Genomic DNA, 20101 nt, shown 5'->3' on the forward strand with positions numbered 1-20101 from the left:
TTACAACCAGTCAGTCTCAAAGCCATGCAAGTCATTCTCCAGATTATTTAAGTTGTTTTTGAAGGATTCCAATTATTTTTAAGTATTCAAGTCATTCTTAAGGTCATTCAATTCATCCTTAAGTTCATTAAAGTCATTCTAAGTCATTTACTTTTTATTTATTTAAGTCATTTCAGCCCATTTTCGGTCATTTTAGTTTATCTTTAGGAATTTCATGTCAATCCTACATTCACGCATTCATTCATTACACGAGAGAACGCGACTAATGGCTATTGGCCTTGTTTAAATAGGATTTTGATATTTGAATGTAACTGCTACGATATTGTCTTGCCATTTGCATAAATTTATAACTAAATATTGATGTAAAAAAGCATTAAATTGTTGAGTGTAAATCATTTAATCTTTTAATTAAATGCAAATTTGCTAAGAATATTAAAGAAGGTCAAAATAGTGGTGTATACATAAATAATTTACTTTACAATTCGCAGAGTTACGAATTTGTTCATTATTTTTCTAATTATTTACAAAAGATCAAAACGGTTGACCAACGTGAATTTAATTTCGTAATTAAATGATTTTTAAAAGGACTTGTTAATTTTGGTACTTTAAGCTAATGCACTTTTGGTTTCAGTAAATAATAAATTAATCTATTAGTTTCCAATTTTATTTTTCTCTAATTTAGTACTTGAAATCTTTTCTAAATGCAATATTATATTTGAGCAAAATTACTTTTAAAAATTAACCTGATTTTATATCATAATTAAAACGTCCGTTTAACCGATATGTGAGTGTGGGCTGGTTTTAAGGTTTACTGAATGTGGTCGTATCTTTCCACTCTATAATTTCACATTCTTTTACTGTCAACTGAAATGCCTTGCCAAAATCCTTCAGATATTAGGTTCCATATTTGAAAGACACACTAATGTCTGTGACTATAAATATCGTGGAAAAATACAGAGGTTACTGAAATGTAGTTAATTATTGTCCTGGTTCTAAAAGCGAAACCATTGGCGCTAATGAATTACTTGAAGTGATTGTACGATTAGAATATTTTTCCGATTCCGATATAATTACTGATTCTGTTCTAAATCCCTAATTTCGATAAAATTTGGATTCTAGAACTGCCTAATTTCTGAAAAATGCACAATCTTATTTTTCTAAGGTTAGTAGAGGTGAGTCTTTATCTACTTTAAATGTAGATAAAATTTTCTTTTCAATTTGACAAACTTCTAAAAAGTTTTCCGTCATGTATTGTATCATGCACGAATTAAGATTATTAATTATCTATATCTTAATATGCTTGTCCGTGCGGTGTCACGTCATCATCATCGCAAACATTAATTAATGAAACTCGTCATCATCATCGCAAACATTAATTAATGTGAATTATCTCCCTTTATTGTTCAATCTTTATTAGTTAAAAATCATTAAACCCTTTTATTTCCCAAAACTTCCCGAAAAAAAATATGAACTGTCTATTTATGGTTTCGGATTATTTTAAAGACAATTATGCATAGAAGGTATCGTTCCATAGTTTAATATTTATTCCTTATTTAAAGATTTACAGTATATTTTATTTAACGGAAGAAATATTTATTGTTCATACATATATTTTTCATTATTTTTTTACATTGTTAGTTGAAGTTTTAAAATAGTTAACCCCACTCCCCATATTAAGAATAGCTTTCAGCATGATTCTTACAATAGTGCTATCAAAGTTAATTGATTTTTCTTATTTAACAAAAATTATAAAAAAAGATACAAGAACATTTTAAACATTTTTTTCATTAAATCGTTATTTAGGTGAAGATTTAGAATAGTCAAACCCTCTCCCCTTATTAAGAATGGTATTTTTATTATTTCAGCATGATGCTTAAATTTTTCTTAATATAAAAAAAAGATACAAGAAAATGTTAAGGTTTTTTCATTATTAAAATGTTAATCAAAGTTCGGAATAACTTTTACTTTATAGCCAATTAGCCGGCTGTATTAAAATGTTTTAGCATTTAATACCTAATAAGGTTTTCGCTTCAATTGCCACAAGCAGACGATCTTCAATTACCACAAGCAGATGATATCGATTAAAAGGAGGTAATTCGTCAACAATTGTTTTAGCCGAATTTTACGATGAAGCTTCTATATAAGTCACAAAATTATCTACTAAACCAGTGTAACTTGGTGAAATTTCTTTATTCATTTTACCGTAAACAAAGAACACCATCGTTAGCAACAAAAACAGAGCTTTGCTTCAACAAAGTTTACTGACTTGTAAATAAGTCATCCAGCATTAAATGATTGTTATTAGCTTATTTTGATGATCAGAAACTAAATATTTAATCCGGCGTAAGTTTTTAACATTTTTGATCCTTCTTACTGTAAATATTTAAAATAATTAATTACTCTCGGCAATTTTAGAAACGGCCATTAGAATACTTAAATTTTAATCTAGCCATCCTTTATTTATAGAGATAAATTAGAAAAGATATTGACTATTAAATACCCTTTTAAAAATCACGCAACTTAACTTTTTTAATATCAAATAAACACTTTGTTTCATTACTTAGGATTCAAACAAATACTTATTCTCAATTTTTACATTTTTCGTATATTTTACAAAATTCAAGATATAATTTATTGAAATGAAATTATTAAGTTATTCAACAAAAGAAAATAACATGTTCACAAATAAATGTATGCTTCTACTCTTTGTAGCCGAAAAAAAACGCTATGTTTTTGAGCACATCTGCTGCCAGAATCCGAGGAAGACATCAGTACTTTAAACTGTGACCGAATCATGAAATAACTGGAAAGCGTGTACAGTTCTTTAATCAAAGCAAAAATAGGTGCTTCTACACTTTTACTTCAATATATTTATTGAATAAATAAAATAGTTTCTACACTTTAAAATACTGATGTCGCTCTTGGATTCTGGCATAGGTGCGCTGAAAGATATGGCGTCTTTTTTTTTGGCGACGAAGTGTAGAAGCACCAATAAATGTTACGAGAGGGAATAATTTATTATTGAATAATTTATATAATTCACTTAGGTATCATCTAGATATCCTTTTTACAGAGCTAAATTATAAAAATATTGATTTAAATTCCCTCTTACACACTAATGATTTTTAACATAAAAAACGGTTTCATTAATTAAGAAATATTTATTCTCATTTTAAACATGTATATTGAATTTTATTTCATTACAGAAATATCTATTTTTCGTATCAAAATCTTTATTTATAATTTTTTTTTATTAAGACCAATTAAATTTTCACACAGAATGACCAAATCACTACCATTACATTGGAAGATACAAGATGTCCAGCAAGAGAACGACAAAGATGAAGGCGTCAGCAGCTACGGACTGAAGAAAGGGATGATATCAGATTGCAAAGGAGAAGCATATTGAGACAGCAAATAAATAACATGATTGAAGAAGACAGACAACTTTATCTGAAAAAAGAAAGAACTAGGCAACGGGAACGAAGAAACAATATGAATGAAGCAGAAAGACAAAATATCTCGTATTATTTTGTAGGTGACATGAGTTTGATTTGCTCATTTTGTAGAGCACTTAGATTTCGAGGAGAAGCATTGAATTGTTGTCAAAAAGGAAAAGTTTCTCTTCCTCCCTTACAAGATTATCCTCCTAAACTCCAAAGGTTACTCGAAGGTAATGACCAAGAAATGTTTAATTTTAGATCTAATATACGCAATTACAACTCATCATTTTCATTTGCATCATTTGGAGCAAATATTGTCCGCCCTCCTGGAAGAGGCCCTTATTGTTTTCGCTTACAAGGTCAAACCTATCATTATTCCAGTACTCTGCACCCAAATAATGAAGAGGAGAGAAAATATGGACAAATTTACATCTTGGACTCATCTGAAGCAAATCAACTCCGGTGTAATTTACCAGAAAATAATAAATGTATCCAAAGTGTCTTTGAAACCATAGCTACAGTTATGGAGAATAATCCTTATGCCCAAGCTTATAAAAATATGAGGGCCATCGAATTAGAAGAGGAAGCACGTGCTATAAGGGAAAATGTAAAGCCAAGGAGAGCTTCAATGCATTTCACCGCTGGTCCAGATATCAAAAGATTTAACAATCCAATAAACAACGAAATAAGTGTAGTATTTGTTGGTGAGGATGGTGCTCCGCCTGCTAACAGAGATATTATTGTTTACCCATATTCTCAAACAAAACATCGAATTTCTTATCTTTCTTGCCACTTGGACCTTATGATATATCCCATATTATTTCCAAATGGTGAACAAGGCTAGCACATAAACATGCAACATAGGCCAGAACGGCAAACAAGAGTTCGCAATAAAGTGACAATGCAAGAGTATTACAGTTATCGCCTTGCAATTAGAGATTCATTCAGTATTATCCATAGATCTGGTAAACTATTCCAACAATATGTAGTTGATGCATATGTGAAAGTTTAAGGGTGCAGATTGAACTTCATTAAAAGCTATCAAAATCAAGTAAGAGCTGCTCAATATTCTGGCTTAATGGATCATTTAGCAAGGAATGAAGATGGCGATCCTGGTGTACCAGTTATTCTACATCTTCATTTACAGGAAGTCCTAGGAATATTCAACAACTGTATCAAGATGTAATGGCAGTTTTCTGTAAATATGGAAAGCCAGACCTATTCCTTACCTCCACATGTAAACCAAGATGTCCTGAAATATTAAACAACTTGGGGTCATCAGAACTTGCACAAAATCGACCTGACTTAATATCACGTGTGTATCATGCACATCTAACTGAACTTTTGAAAGACATTAAAGACAGGCATGTATTAGGAACTGCTGTTGCATATGTTTATAGTATTGAATTTCAAAAAAGAGGGCTAACACCCTGCCACATGATCATAATGCTGCGAGATCAGGATGAGATCAGAACAGTTCAACAAATTGATGCAATTGTGTCAGCAGAAATACCTGGACCTGAAGATCCAGAGCTTCGTGATTTAGTTAAATCTTTAATGGTACATGGTCCATGTGGTGCAGTTAATCCTAATTCTCATTGCATGAGTAAAGGATTATGCAAAAAAAAATTTCCAAAGGCATTTAGAGAAGAAACAGTAGAAAACATTGATGGATACCTGGCTTACAAGCGTGCAAATAATGGTGACTCAGTTCAAGTCGGTAATTTTACTGTTGATAATAGATACATAGTCCCTTTCAACAAATTTCTTCTGAGAAAATATCGAGCTCATATAAACTTAGAAATCTGCTCTTCAGTCAAGATACATATTTAAATATGTTTATAAAGGACATGATAGTGCTATGATGGAGGTTAATAACCATGATTCATCTATTAATATCGATCAAGGAGAAACAATGCGATCATAACAAAGAGATGAAGTCAAGCAATATCTATAATGCAGATATGTATCACCTCCAGAAGCAATGTGGCGTCTTTCTGACTATAAAATCCATGGACAGTCTCATGTTGTGTACCGTTTAGCTGTACACATGCCTGGAGAGCAACAGATTTATTATCGACATGGACAAGCTGAACAAGCAATTCAACAAGCACAACAACATCACACAAATTTGACTGCTTGGTTTGAACTAAATCAGAATTATATTACTGCTAACCAATGTTTTTACTGTGATATTCCACATCATTATGTATTTAACAAAACTACAAAATGGACTAAAAGAGAGCGGTCAACTAATTTGATCACAAGAATGTATTCAGTTTCATCAAACCAAGGTGAAAAGTTTTATTTACGGATTCTGCTTCTTCATGTCTCTGGAGCAAAGTCATTTGAAGATTTGAGAACAGTCCAAGGTCATACATTCCCTACATTTAAAGAAGCTTGCACCAGCCTTAGATTATTGCAGGATGATACTGAATAAGAAAATGTTCTTACTGAAGCTGCTACATTTAGGATGCCACAACAATTACGCAGCATGTTTGAAATGCTGTGTCTTTATCATCATCCAGTGGATGCCTTTCAACTATTCATTAACCATAAACAGAGCATGATTGAAGACCTCATTTCTGCTTATGATTAAAGCATATGTGAAAACATTGCACTTCATTTGATAAAAGCAATATTTAATGAGCATGGTTCTTCTTGCCAGGTAATGGGTTTACCTGAACCAACAGGTGATCCCCCAATAGATAATATGACTCGAAATACAAACCGGCCTAATGTTGAATTGCTAAACAATGAACAATTAGAGGTCTTTAATACTATAATCAAGGCTGTCATGGCAACTGAAAAAGAAGCCCCACACAACAATTGCTTCTATTTAGATGCCCCAGGCGGATCAGGAAAAACTTTTTATTCAGCATGTTATATGATTACTTCACCTCCAGCAGTACTGTAACCGCCACTGCGGCATGGACTGGCATTGCTGCAATGCTACTAACTTCAGGGAAAACACTCCACAGTATATTCAAACTACCTGTACCTCTGACAAAAACCAGTGTCTGTAACGTTTCTCCTGTATCAGAGCATGCTTCTTTTTTGAGAAAGGTAACGGTATTCATTATAGACGAAGCCTCTATGATACCTAATCATGCACTGCTTGCTATAAATAGAAGTTTACAAGATATAATGGGTAACGATAAAATATTTGGTGGAAAATTTCTCATACTTGGAGGTGACTTGAAGCAAATTTTGCCAGTAGTGCCACATGGATCACCTACATCTATTATAGACACCTGTCTTAAAAGATGCACATTGTGGCATCATTTCAGTCAATTACAACTAACACAAAACATCAGAACTAACATAAATGAACAGGAGTTTTGTAGATGGCTCCTTCATCTTGGTAATGGTACACTAACGAGCAGTCTTAATGACGTTCCTGTAGATGTCATAGATGTTCCTGATGATTCGGTATGTAATGCTTCTCTAATCTCAGAAATATTTGATTGCAGTCCTCAAGAAATGGAAAATAAAATCATCATGACTCCAAAAAATACAGAATGTTTAACAGTAAATGAAGAAATTCTAAATAATCTTCCCGGAGGCATAAATACATATTTAAGTACAGATTACATCTCCGATGATGATGCTGAACTTCAAAATTATCCTATCGAGTTCATAAATTCATTAACTCCATCTGGAATGCTACCTCACCGACTTAATGTGAAAATAGGGGCAATAGTAATGCTACTGCGAAATTTATCCATAAATCAAGGACTTTGTAATGGAACTAGGATGAAAATAAAAGAATGTCATCAAAAAAGCATCATTCCTATTTTAATTAACTTAAAATTATCACTATCAATATTCTAGCTTAATGGATTCCACAGTTATCACAGTTATCATTCCAAGAATTAAGTTAAAGCCAAGTGATACAAATGTTCCGTTTGCATTTCATCGGATACAGTTTCCAATACGATTAGCATATTCACTGACCATCAATAAAGCACACGGCCAAACTTTGGATAAGGTTGGTATATATCTTCAACAACCTGTATTTTCTCATGGTCAACTGTATATGGCATGTTCAAGAGCTCGATCTAAGCACAGTGTGAAATTTAAGGTAATGCAACTGCATAGAGATGATAATCAGGGCAGAAAGCGTGATGTAACATATACTAAGAATATTGTTTACCGTGAAGTGTTATGAAAACTAGTAGGAACAGCTATGGAATCTAAAAATTAACTTGGATGTAAATATGATTTTGGAAAAAAAAAAACTTTTTTAAATTGCTTTCCTTATATTTAATATTCATAATTTGATGAAAAAGTAGTGTACAGTTTGTTTAACTTTACTTTATATAACATTGACATAAATTTGATAGGTACCACCTAGCTCACATCATTTTGATTATCAAAAAATAAAAAATTTAACTATACGTCGTAAGGTTTACAGAAACACTTCATTTTCTATGCATGTAATACACAGGAATCTGAATATTATAACAGATTACAATGTTTTTTATGGAAAAAACTTTTGTACAGAAAATTCAAAGTGTTCTATTTATATTATCAGGAAGTTGTGATGCATTAATTGAAATCTATATCAATAATCCGACTTAAAAAATATTTATGAATTTCCAAATCTTCATTGAATTAAATTCAAAATAAATAGAAAAGTCTATTGCATATGTAAAAGTTGACGGTTGCTTATTTAACTTCATTAAAAGCTATCAAATTCAACCAAGATTTGCTCAATATTCTAGCTTAATGGATTATTTAGCAAGGAATGAAGATGGTTATTCTGGTGTACCAGTTATTCTACCATCTACATTTACAGGAAGTCCTAGAAATCTACAACAGCTTTATCAAGATGCAATGGCAGTTTTCTGTGACCTATTGATTACTTACACATGTAATCCAAGATGTCCTGAAATATTAAATAACTTGGGGGTCATCAGAACTTTCACAAAATCGATGTCAACAATGTCACACTGTTTTTTTAAATTCACAGTCTGACTCCCAAGAACCTGCTGACTGACCACTATTCTCACTCCAAGCAGCTGATCGACGTCCCTATCACCGCCTCAATCATCACCAACACTTCCTGTTACGATCGCATTGACCTTCAATAAAAGTTTAAACTTAAGTTCTTTTGTTTGTTCTACTTGCTTCCATACGTTCATTTTTGTAATATAACAATAAGGAATTTCTTACTGATGTGTTTTAAAAGATTTTAACTACCATGGAATTTCCACGGGTCCTGCTAGTTAATATTAATTATTTAATTAATATTATTCAAATTTAAGATGAGTGCACGAATGCTGATTATGCAAAATTAGTGGATAAAAGGAATATGACTTACATGAAAATCCTGAGCAGAGAGTGAAGACGAATATAATAGGCTGTGAAATTATTGTTTGATTTAGTGTAGGAAAATGATCGAAAAGCCAATCTAGTAAAATGTGTGATGAACATATCATTACCATATTTATTTCAGTCTGTCTGTCTGGCTGTTTGTTTATCCGTCTATTCCATTTTTCTTCTTTTTTTTTTCGAAAACTACTGGGTCGAACTGACTGAAATTTTGGAGATTCATATTTAATGCAAACACATATTCAACTTAACTTAACCATATTCAACCACCAATTTAGCATAAAGCACTCATTCTAAGTCAACAGGCTATAATCTTTTTCTCAATTTAACACGTTAATATATCTAATGGCCTATCAGACGAATTTTATGCTATTCGTGCGTTTTTAATAATGTAATTTGCAATATGGACGCAGCTAAAAATTGTGACAGACGGACGAATATGATACCTTAAACTAGATCATGACAAACTGAATGATAAACAGCGTCTCTTATATACTGTTTATTTTTACTTTCACCTGCATTTTCCATGTTTTATTTTCGTAAATGTATAGTTTAGCGGCGTAAATTATTTGCCAGACAAAAAATATAAAAATTATTTATTTTTATATAAAACACAAAAAACTAAAAAAAAAAAAAAGGGCTAAATTTTAAACGTGTACTAATAAAAAATGATAAAAATAAGACATAAAAATGGATTTTTTGTTTTATTTCAGCGTTTGGGTCTAATAATGTTTTATATAAAAATAGTTTTTATATTTTTTTCTGTCAAATAATTTACGCCGCTAAACTACACATTTACCTTTATTTTTTGTAAAGGCACTTTTTTACTGGCTTTTTTTATAAATAAAGGAAATTTTCGATTTGCTTTTTATTTGTCGTTTTATGTTTCTAATGTAACCCCCCCCAAAAAAAAAAATTGAATTTGTCATATTTGGGGGTTTGTTTTGTTTATTAAATTGTTTGGTGAAAGTAAAGAATGGTCTCATAAAAAAATAATTAAATTTATCGTTATTTTATGTTTCCAAAGTAATTCCCGTCTCCCCCCCACCATCAGAAAAAAATTGTATTTGTCAAATTTTGCCCTCCCCCTCAAACGCCAAACTTGAAAAAATGTTAAAGGTGACATGTCTCGTTGAACACTTGGTGGCCAAAAAGTGGGTGCTCATTTTACGTTAAATTCATATAAAAAAGTGATCCCCACTCTAACATGTTATTTTTTCCAAATTTCTTATCTCATAATATTTATAAAGGCTGCTTAAATGTATTAGGCTGAAAAAAAGTATATCTTCATTTTTTTAGGGGTTAAACGACGCTGGGTCACGTCGTATAAAGTTACCTTTTTAATTAGAAAATTAAGTTTGTAATCGATGAGATTAACGTGAAAAAAGAATAAAAAAGTGTAAATTGTGGAATTTAGAGGGGAGGGCAGTAAATCTTCATTTTTTATGTATTAAACAACGCTGGGTTATACGGTAAAAATGTAACAATTTCTAAATTAAAACAAACAAATGAAATCTTTTCAGTTTTTTCGTAAGTGCGTTTTTTGTTTAAATATTTAAAAAAAAAACAATAGAATCTAAACATTTTTCTATCTACACGGAATTATTTTTCCAGCTAGAAACTTAATGAAATTACCAAATAATTTTATTTGGTGAACATTTGTTTTTAAACTCTAAAAAAAAGTCGCTGTTGGAAATTTTAATTCCAAAATAAATAAAATTAAATATATTATCAATATAATTGTTGTTTAAAATTTACTAAATAAAAATTTTAAATAGAATATTTAAAATAATTCTCTCGCTGAAAACATTAACTAAGATACGACTATTTAGTAAAATCGATTTTTCTTAATGTCATGTGTAAATAAGGTGATCTCTTAATTGTACATTCTTGCAAGAATTATACTATATATATATATATATATATAGAGAGAGAGAGAAATAAATGAAAGATTAAAGTAACACACGTTTTGTATATATTAATCAAATTATGAACAAACAAATCAACAAACAGACAGAAATACTAATTTATATATATATATATATATACATATATATATATATATATATATATATATATTGCGCCAAAAAGAAAGCTACTCATAGTTATTTTGTAAACTCGCAAATTCAAGCTAAATTGATTGTAACTGCTTAAACAACCTATACCTCATATTATTCGCCTTTTATCCCTTTATAATGTTACGTGTTCATATTTGACTTTTAGTTGAAGTATCCTAGTGATGACGTCAATTTAAAAAAATTAGCTTAATTGATGAACCAACATGCAATTTACGTATACTTACTTTTATCTATGGCACCATTCAGTTTGCAACAATTTATGTTTCTATCAGGTAATCAAAATATATTGTTGGCAAGACATGTTTTCTATTTAAAACATATTATGGATGGTATGTGTTGACAAAAATTAGTTGATAATGCCACAAAATGTAATCGAATTTGTCACAATTCCTGATTTTTGTTGCAAAGCAAATTAGTACAAATACCTGGCCTGATAGAGAGAAACGGGCGTCAATTCAACAGTGCAAAAATACCCCAGATTAATTGCAGAAATTTAGATAACATTTAAAAAAGTAAAGATTGTAATTTTTTAGTTGAGATTCAATAAATATTTAACATTTGATTTTTAGATTTAAAAAACTAAATAAATTATGGTTATTAACATAGGAAATAAAGCTAAAATCCGAGATTTTAGATTACACTTTATCGTCCCAACACTAGTTACTGGTAAATAAAAATAACAATTTATAAATCACGTAGATGCGAGACACGCACACACACATACACAGACAAGAAATGATCACACGATTTTTATAAATATTGAGAACTTTATGTGACCCGACTTTCTCAACTATTAGGAAAATCAGAATGTCCTTGGCAATTAACCGTTTAATATATTTCATTCCGACATGAACATCTTTTAAGTGGGTCGTATACTGTGGAGAGCAAGAGCTTCAAAACTCTACGGCATATTTCAGGCGACGGTATTGTTTCAGAGTTTTCATCTTTTAGTAATTGCTTTATCAAAGTCTTAGAGTTCAGTCTATTCTACTGTTTATCCATTTTCTTAATGATATTATTGGAAGTAATTCACGCGCTAGAACAAGAACTAGGTATATAACGCCATGAAGTGAATAAGTATTGGAATCAGTTGTTTCGAGATCAAATTCCATCGGATCTATTGTAGGTATTTACACACTAACACTGTCGGGAAAGATATGAACCTGCAATTTTGCCCGAGGTATGGATAAATTAGCAACTTGTGTTCAATTAATCGTATACAAAGAATTCTATGCAATATGTATTGTCTTTCAGCATTAAATCAAAAGGGCTAATGTACAAGAGAGCAATGAAATTACACAATTTCAGCAATAGGAAGTTTATTAAAGCAAGAAAGTCAAGAAAAAAGACGTTGCTTATTTGTGTTTGCAAATATATATATTTTTTTTTTTTAGATTTTTTCCTTTTATATTTTCTTTCATGGTACTTTCAGTAGTTGGAGATGACCTTTACAGGAGTGTGGATTGTCATCAGCAACATCTTTTCCTGCTTCAGACAATTTCACCCCAGATCAATCAGTGGCCCAATGGGTCACTTTTTTATCGTTAGACGTGCTGATTACATGTGGGCATACTGAAAATACCCTCTCTCTCTCTCTCTCTCTCTCTCTCTCTCTCTCTCTCTCTCTCTCTCTCTCTCTCTCTCTCTCTCTCTAGTATCCACATCACTTACTTTTTACCATCCCATCGTAAATACACCAGATCGTAAATACTCAAGAAAACTCCTTCACTGCCTTCGGGTGCTAGAAGAGTTTTTACTCCGATAGATTTTTTCCTCGGCTCGCTTAACTTTTGGAATTTTCTTATTGTTCGCTGGGGGTTTTCTTTTTTGAGGGGGATGGTCGACCGTACAACCAAGCAAAATATGAAAAAATATGAATGAAATGTGTACAAACATCTTGCTAGTTAGCTCCCCAGCAAAGTTGCCTACCAAAAATCTGATTACTATCACACTAGCTACTCGTTCTTTAGTGGCAATATGCTTTATTTGGAGTGAATAATTAAAAAAAAATACCTTGCGTATTTTTGTGCGCAAGAGAGAAGGGCATGCGTGTGAGAGTGTGCGTGCCTGTGTAAAAGAGAGTGTGAACGTGTGGGTTTTAAAAGAGTGGGTGTTTGTGTGTAAGAAAGTGTATGTGACAGAGTGTGTGTGTTTGTGTGAAAGAGTGTGTGAGAGGATTGTGTGTGTGTAAGAGCAAAAGGGTGTGTGTGTATGAAATGGTGAGATATGTGAGTGTATGTGTGTGAGAGATGGGATGAATAACTTTTTTTTATACTATGTGTATTTTTGTGCATAAGAGAGAAGAGTGTGTTTTTTTTCTTCCTTTGAAGATTGTAATGCTGGGTATGGGGCAGCCAAACTAACTGCCAACATTGCCCCGCTTTTTATTGAAACCAACCGAGAGTTCTTTTTAGTATCCTCGCTGTTCCCTTAAGTGCAATTGTCTGGATCTCTTTTGCACTTGGTTCACCAGGAATATTAGTTAGGTAGGACTTCAGGTTCTTCTTCCTAAGCCCTGTGACACCTATGATAACTGGTATGATTGAGTATGTATGAGAGAGCGTATGTGTATGAAAGAGTGTGTGTGTGAGAGGTGTGTGTATATAAAATAGTGAGATAGTCAAGTGTATGTGCATGTGAAAGAGATGCGTGACTTTGTGTAGGTACGCACGCACCTGCTGCTGTCTGACAAACAGACCATCGTCAATTTGTTGCTAAATTCGTATTCTTTTGCGATTTCTGGTAGACAATCGCGAACTGCCTGTCATTCTTGATTAGTTATTTACGAGAATAATTCGGAAAGCCGACGACCGCTCGATCGCAGCGGAAGTCACGCACTGTAGGCTCGCCATAAGATTCATTAAACTAATAACTTGCACACACGAGAAAGGTGCTCAATATCAGAAAAAGAGTAAACATAAATATTAATTTAATCACATGACACATGAAACCATATTTCATTTTATTGATAAATGCCAGTTTCTTGCTTTTTGGTTATTATAATAAATATTTATGAATTCAATAAACAATTCACACAGACTCAATTATGTACATACTTTTTCGTTCATTATATATGCGTATTATAATTGAATATTCTACTACTAATGTTACAGCTACTACTGCAACGAATAATAATAATAATAATAATAATAATAATAATAATAATAATAATAATAATAATAATAATAATAATTCTGATGTCGTTTATCAACGTCTCCCTGGAAAGGGGTGGGATTAATTTCCAAAGGATTTCCCTCAATCCCGGCTCCAAACCAGGAGCTTCAAAGGTCAAGGGTTTTCCTAAGGATGTTGGCGGTACCTACAATAGCAGAAGGATGAAACAACATCGGGGATTCGTAGTTTTTTTTAATTTCCCTTCCAGACGATACTACTCCTAGCGTACCTACTACGATCGGGATTATTTGTGTTTTAACCCCGTGTATACGCCTTATCTCCAAGGCGAATGGAGTATAATTGCTCCATTTCTCGTTCTCCTTCTCTCTCACATTCCTATCCCAGAGTACTGAGAAATCTACAATCTGCCAGTTTTTTGAGACCTTGTCAATGACGACTAAATCCGGAAGATTATGTCAAATTGCTTGGTCGTTATGACACTTTTGTCCCACCATACCTCTACCTTGCCATCCTCACTTGTTCTCACTTCATCAGGCACCTCCTCAAACCATTTTCCAGCACACTTAACCCCAACCTTCTTACAGATCTCCCAATCTATCCGGATTCCCATGCGATCATGTCTTTTGTGGTACTCTCTCTACCACAAATCCGGCATTCTGCAGCAACTTCCTCTCCTAGAACCACTTTTTAACAATCGTGTTCCTAATGCCTGCTCTTGTGCTGCACAAACAAAAACTTCAGTACTCTTAGTCAGATACCCAGCTCTAAGCCATTGCAACGATATTTCATCAGCCACTTCTGCTATATCCTGGAACAACCTTCCGTGCATTTTCTTCCTAGCCAGTTCCTCTGCCCCTTCTCTATCTATACGTTTCACATAATCAGCCTTGATATCACATATCTACACTTAATTGGTCACAACCTTAAGTATCCACTCCTCACTTTTAACCACATGCTCCTTCAACATCTCCTCAGTTCTAACACAATCTTTTACACTTTTCAATCATCTCTCACCGTCTTTCCTCTTTTGATACAGCCTCGCTACGCTACTTCGAATGTGAAATATACCAAAAATTTCTAAAACTTTTCTTGTTTTGATATCAATGGCATGCAACTCCTTGTCTGACCATTCTAAAATTCCCGCATTGTATCTCAAAACACTGACTGCCCATGCATTCACCGCTTCCATTAGGTTTCCGCCATACAATTTCGACTTCGCAATTAGTTTCACTCTTCTTTCCTGACTTTCTCCTTCATTTCTCTGTTGATGATGCTACACCCTCCAACATTCCTAGATACTTATAACCTGTATCTTCTATTTCTTTCATAATTTCTCCATTTTGGCAGCACTATTTCATTCGAATGAACCTTTACTCCCCTTTTCATCACCAGCACCGCAAATTTGCTAATCCCAAGCTCCATCCCGATGTCTTCCGAGTATGTCCCTACGAGCTCTACTAGTCTCTCCATTTCCTTTTCATTTCTACCGAATATCTTCAAATCATCCATAAACAGTAGATGGTTGAAATGTGAGTTAATTGATTGGTGTGTTTGTAATAAAATAATCAGCCCAGACAATATATAAAAGTTATTATGTTAGTAAGAGAGGGCGATAAGGATGGTTTAAATTATGAAAAATGATTGTCGAAATTATTAACATATCCAAGAATTATGAAATATGAATATGTGATTTAGTGTTTGTGCAATGAAATAATCAGACCAGAGAACATAACAAAGTTATATTTTTAGTGAAGAGGGCGATGATGTGGGTTAAACGGATGAAAACTGATTGTCGACATTAGTAACGTATCCAAGAATTATGAAAAAATGACAAGATGTGAGTTAATTAATTGGTGTGTTTAAAATGAAATTATCAGCCAGATAATATATCAAAGTTATTATTTTAGTAATGGGTTGTTAATTATGTGGGTTAAACATAAAAAGTGATTGTCGAAATTAGTAACATATCTGAGAATTATTAAAATTGATGAAATGTGAATTAATAGATAGTTGTATTTTTTATGAAATAATCAGCCCAGACAAAATATCAAAGTTATTTTAGTAAAAGAGGGCGATAAGGATTGTTTAAATTATAAACAACTATTGTCGAAGTTAGTAGCATATCCAAGAATTACGAAAAATAATGAAATATGAGTTAATTGATTGGTATGTTTATAATAAAATAATCAGTCCATACAATATATTATGTTAGTAAGAGAGTGCGATAAGGATGTTTTAAATTATGAAAAATGATTGTCGAAATTAGTAACATATCCAAGAATTATGAAAAATGATTGTCGAAATTAGTAACATATCCAAGAATTATGAAAAATGATAATATGTGATTTAAAGCATTAGTATGTTTGCAATGAAATAATTAAATCAGAACTATATCAAAGTTATTATTTAAGAAAGAGGGACAATGATGTCAGTTAAAATGATAAAAATAATTGTCGAAATTAGTAACATATCCAAGAATTATGAAAAATGATGAAATGTGAGTTGATTGATTGGTGTGTTTGTAATGAAATAATCTGCCTAGACAATATATCAAAGTTATTATTTTAGTAAGGTGTGCGATATGGTAAGTTTAAATGATGAAAAATTATTGTCGAAATTAGTACCATATCCAAGAATTATGAAAAATGATGAAATGTGAGTTAATTAATAGTTGTGATTTTTATGAAATAATCAACCCATACAATATATCAATTTTTTTTATTTCAGTAAGGAGGGGGCTATAAGGGGGTTAATGATAAATTATTGTCGAACATAGTAACATATTCAATAATTATGAAAAATAGTGAAATGTGAGTTAATTGACCAGTGTGTTTGTAATGAAATAATCAGCCCAGGAAATATATCAAAGTAATTATTTTAGTAAGGGGGCGATACAGTTTTATTAAAAGAGGTAGAATAATATGATTGTGCCTTCCTTCATGCTGAACAGAACGCCCACAGAATGCCCAGCAACAATATATTACATATGAAAAATGCTGCTGTGGAATTTCCACAGGTCCCGCTAGTTATTATTATTATTATTATTATTATTATTATTATTATTATCATTATTATTATTATTATTATTATTATTATTATTATTATTATAGTATGGCTGAAAATGCATATGGGCTGGTGTATCTACCACTAGCCTCTCCCTTTGGGACAGAGTCAAAAAAATAGTTTCCAATCTAATAGGTCCCACTTTGTCATCTAATCTCCAGCCCCTGTCCCACCATCACAATATTGCATCTCTGTCACTGTTTTACAAATATTTTAATGGAATGTGCTCTGATGAACTCGTTGCACTTGTGCCCCCTTGACGTACATATCCCCGACAAACCCGCTTAGCAACAACATCTCACCCCTTCAATGTTGAGCTCCCAAATGCCAGAAAGCTTTCTATTCTAATAATTTCTTCCCTCGAATAGCTAGATTTTGGGTTTCTCTTCCTGCTACCTGCTTCCCTGGCTGTACTGATATGCAGAAGTTTAAATGTAACGCATCTTGTAAGCATCTTGTTTGTTAATCTTTCCTAGCCACGGTCCCAAATAGTAGCCCTTTACGTCAAAGTGGTGATATGCCTTGTTAGGGGTGAACGTGAGTAAAAATAAATGTACACAATATCAGGCAAGATTATCAATTTGATAGAAAAATCAATGAGAATATAGAGACTTGAACTGACAGCTGATAGACAATACATAACTGAGATTAAAATACAAAAAAAATTTATCTTCCAAAGTGATTTCCTATCACGTCTACTACTCATCATAGCCATGATACCCCTTAACAATATATTAAGAAAATACCAAGCACGATACAAATTTACTAATACAGATGAAAGAATGAAATATCTAATGTGCATGGATCATTTGAAACTGCAAAAACCAAGAAAGAACTAGAGACGCTAATAAACACAACTAGAATCTTCAGCAAGGATATGGAGAAATGCGCACTGCTGATCATGAGAAGGGGGAAACTGGAAGCAACAGAAGGTATGGCACTACCCAATCAAACGGGGATTAGGGCACTAGGTGAACATGATAGTTACAAATACTTGAGAGTTCTGGAAGCAGACACCATTAAAGCAACAGAAATAAAAGAGAAAAATGGACAGGAATTCTTCAGAAGAACAAGAAAACTCGAAACTAAACTATATAGTAGAAACCGAATTAAAGGTATAAATGTGAGCAGTGTCACTAAATGAATAATATGGACTGTATATAGGTTGGGTCAAAGAAGAACTGAGGCATTTTGATCAGAAGAACAAGGAAACTTTTGACTATGCACAATGCACTACACCCAAAGGATAATACTGACTGACTCTATTTGAAAAGGAAAGATGGAAAAAGACGGCTGATTGACTGTGTCAATAACAAAAAAAAAGAATTAGAAAAATAATGCAGAATATTGAAAAAATAATTACCACAGTAAGAGGCACTGCAGAAACAAACAAGACAGAAAAAGAAGAGATGAGAAATAAGATGAGAAAAGAAAAATAGGAAAGAGAAACAGCTACACGGACGATTCATTAGAGTAGCAAAAGATGAAACGAACGAAAACATCTGGACATGGCTAAAAAAAAGGAAACTGAATCCCTAATTACAGCCGCACAAGGTAATGCACTTAGAACCTACCACATCAAACAAAGATCGACAAGATACAAGAAAACAGCAAATGCAGTCTCTGTGGACAAAGAGACGAAACAATAAACCACATAATAAACGAATGCAAGAAACTAGCCCAAAAAGGGTATAATAATATACAGGATCAAGTGAGGAAGGCAGTATACTGGGAATTATGCGGACAATTGCATCTTAAACATCTAGACAAATGATACAAGCATAATCCGACAGCGGTGCTTGAAAATGAAAGTCACAAACTTCTATGGGACATGGATATACAAACGGATAAATCCATCGAAGCAAGAAGGTCAGGTGTAATAATAGTTAACAAGCAGGAAAGGGTCTACTAGATTGTAGATTTTGCTGTTCCAGCAGACCACAGAGTGAAGATCACGGAGACAGAGAAGCGGAGCAAATACATGAAACTAGCCAGAGAGATCAAAGGGATTTGAAAGTAGTAGCACTAGAAACAATACCAAAAATCTTTTAAAAAAGAAAGGGGGTAGATTGGATTCAGAGCGAAGGCTGAGAATATACAACGGTTAACGATAATGAAAACGGCTGAAATATTAAGAAAACCCTGCAATGTGGAGACTAATATTTATGAACTACAGGCACAAACTGGACATACAGAAACTACTACAGACGAAAAACAAAAAAGAAACACCACATTGAATCAGAAAAACTGAAACTATAAATAAATTAACTCCCCTTGCGCTTGCACACACTTTTTCCGTGTAAATAGGCGCCACATCAAATAAGTGATGATCAAGGTGGATAGAGAGATCAAAAAGATAGGGAACTAATCAGACGTCCGCTGGATGAGGACAAAGAAGTCACGGACCTTGGAGAGACTTATTGCCATCTAAATTCTAATGAAAACCAATGGTCTCTGCCAATAAGCAATGATAAGCGGCTGTTGTGATAACGCAAAATCATCTGCAAAGTTACAGGGAGTGGTGGAGAATACTGGAAACCTGGGGAAACTTGTTGTCATTCAGACTCCAGAGAACACCACACATTGTTTTCAAAGAGAAATCTTTGATGATAGCGTATGTGACTACTTCTAGTGAGTAAAAAATAATTGTTGTTGTAGCCGGTGATTATCAAGACAAATACCGTGGTATAATTAACAAAAACTATATTAGCAATATTATTACGTTACAGAAGTACACGTCCTTTTTCTGGGGACATAACTGCTACGAATCACAACTCAAATAACTTGTTAGATGCAAGTATATATTCTGGGTATATCAGCTTACTTGACGACACCCAAAATTTTAATCCTCTACTCCGTAAGGACTCGATATCTTTTTTTCTTGCGGTTGACTTCTATAAAGTCGGTGTTTTTCTCTTTTTCGCCGTTCGCCTTGAGAAATCATTTGTGGAACTAATAACTTGAACAGACCAAACATGATGCCCCTTATTTTGTACATCTGTAGTTTTATCATATACAGTATTGAAATGTTCTTTTCTGATCTTG

At 32.8% G+C, this 20101-nt stretch overlaps 1 protein-coding gene across 1 annotated transcript; it reads left to right on the plus strand.

The window, feature by feature from the left end:
- The first annotated feature begins 5427 nt into the window (after window positions 1-5427).
- On the plus strand, window positions 5428-5883 carry LOC145247829 (uncharacterized). Its single transcript, XM_080109456.1, has one exon. The coding sequence runs from the start codon at window positions 5428-5430 to the stop codon at window positions 5881-5883; it is 456 nt and encodes a 151-aa protein (XP_079965582.1).
- The last annotated feature ends 14218 nt before the right edge of the window (window positions 5884-20101 follow it).

This window comes from Euprymna scolopes, chromosome 26 (genome assembly GCF_053919585.1).
Source record: "Euprymna scolopes isolate OS-2025 chromosome 26, ASM5391958v1, whole genome shotgun sequence".
Classification (NCBI taxonomy): Eukaryota; Metazoa; Mollusca; class Cephalopoda; order Sepiida; family Sepiolidae; genus Euprymna; species Euprymna scolopes.

Excerpts from the sequence above, each read along its gene's own strand:
- LOC145247829 (XM_080109456.1), top strand. The coding sequence starts at position 5,428 with ATGTGGCGTCTTTCTGACTATAAAATCCATGGACAGTCTCATGTTGTG.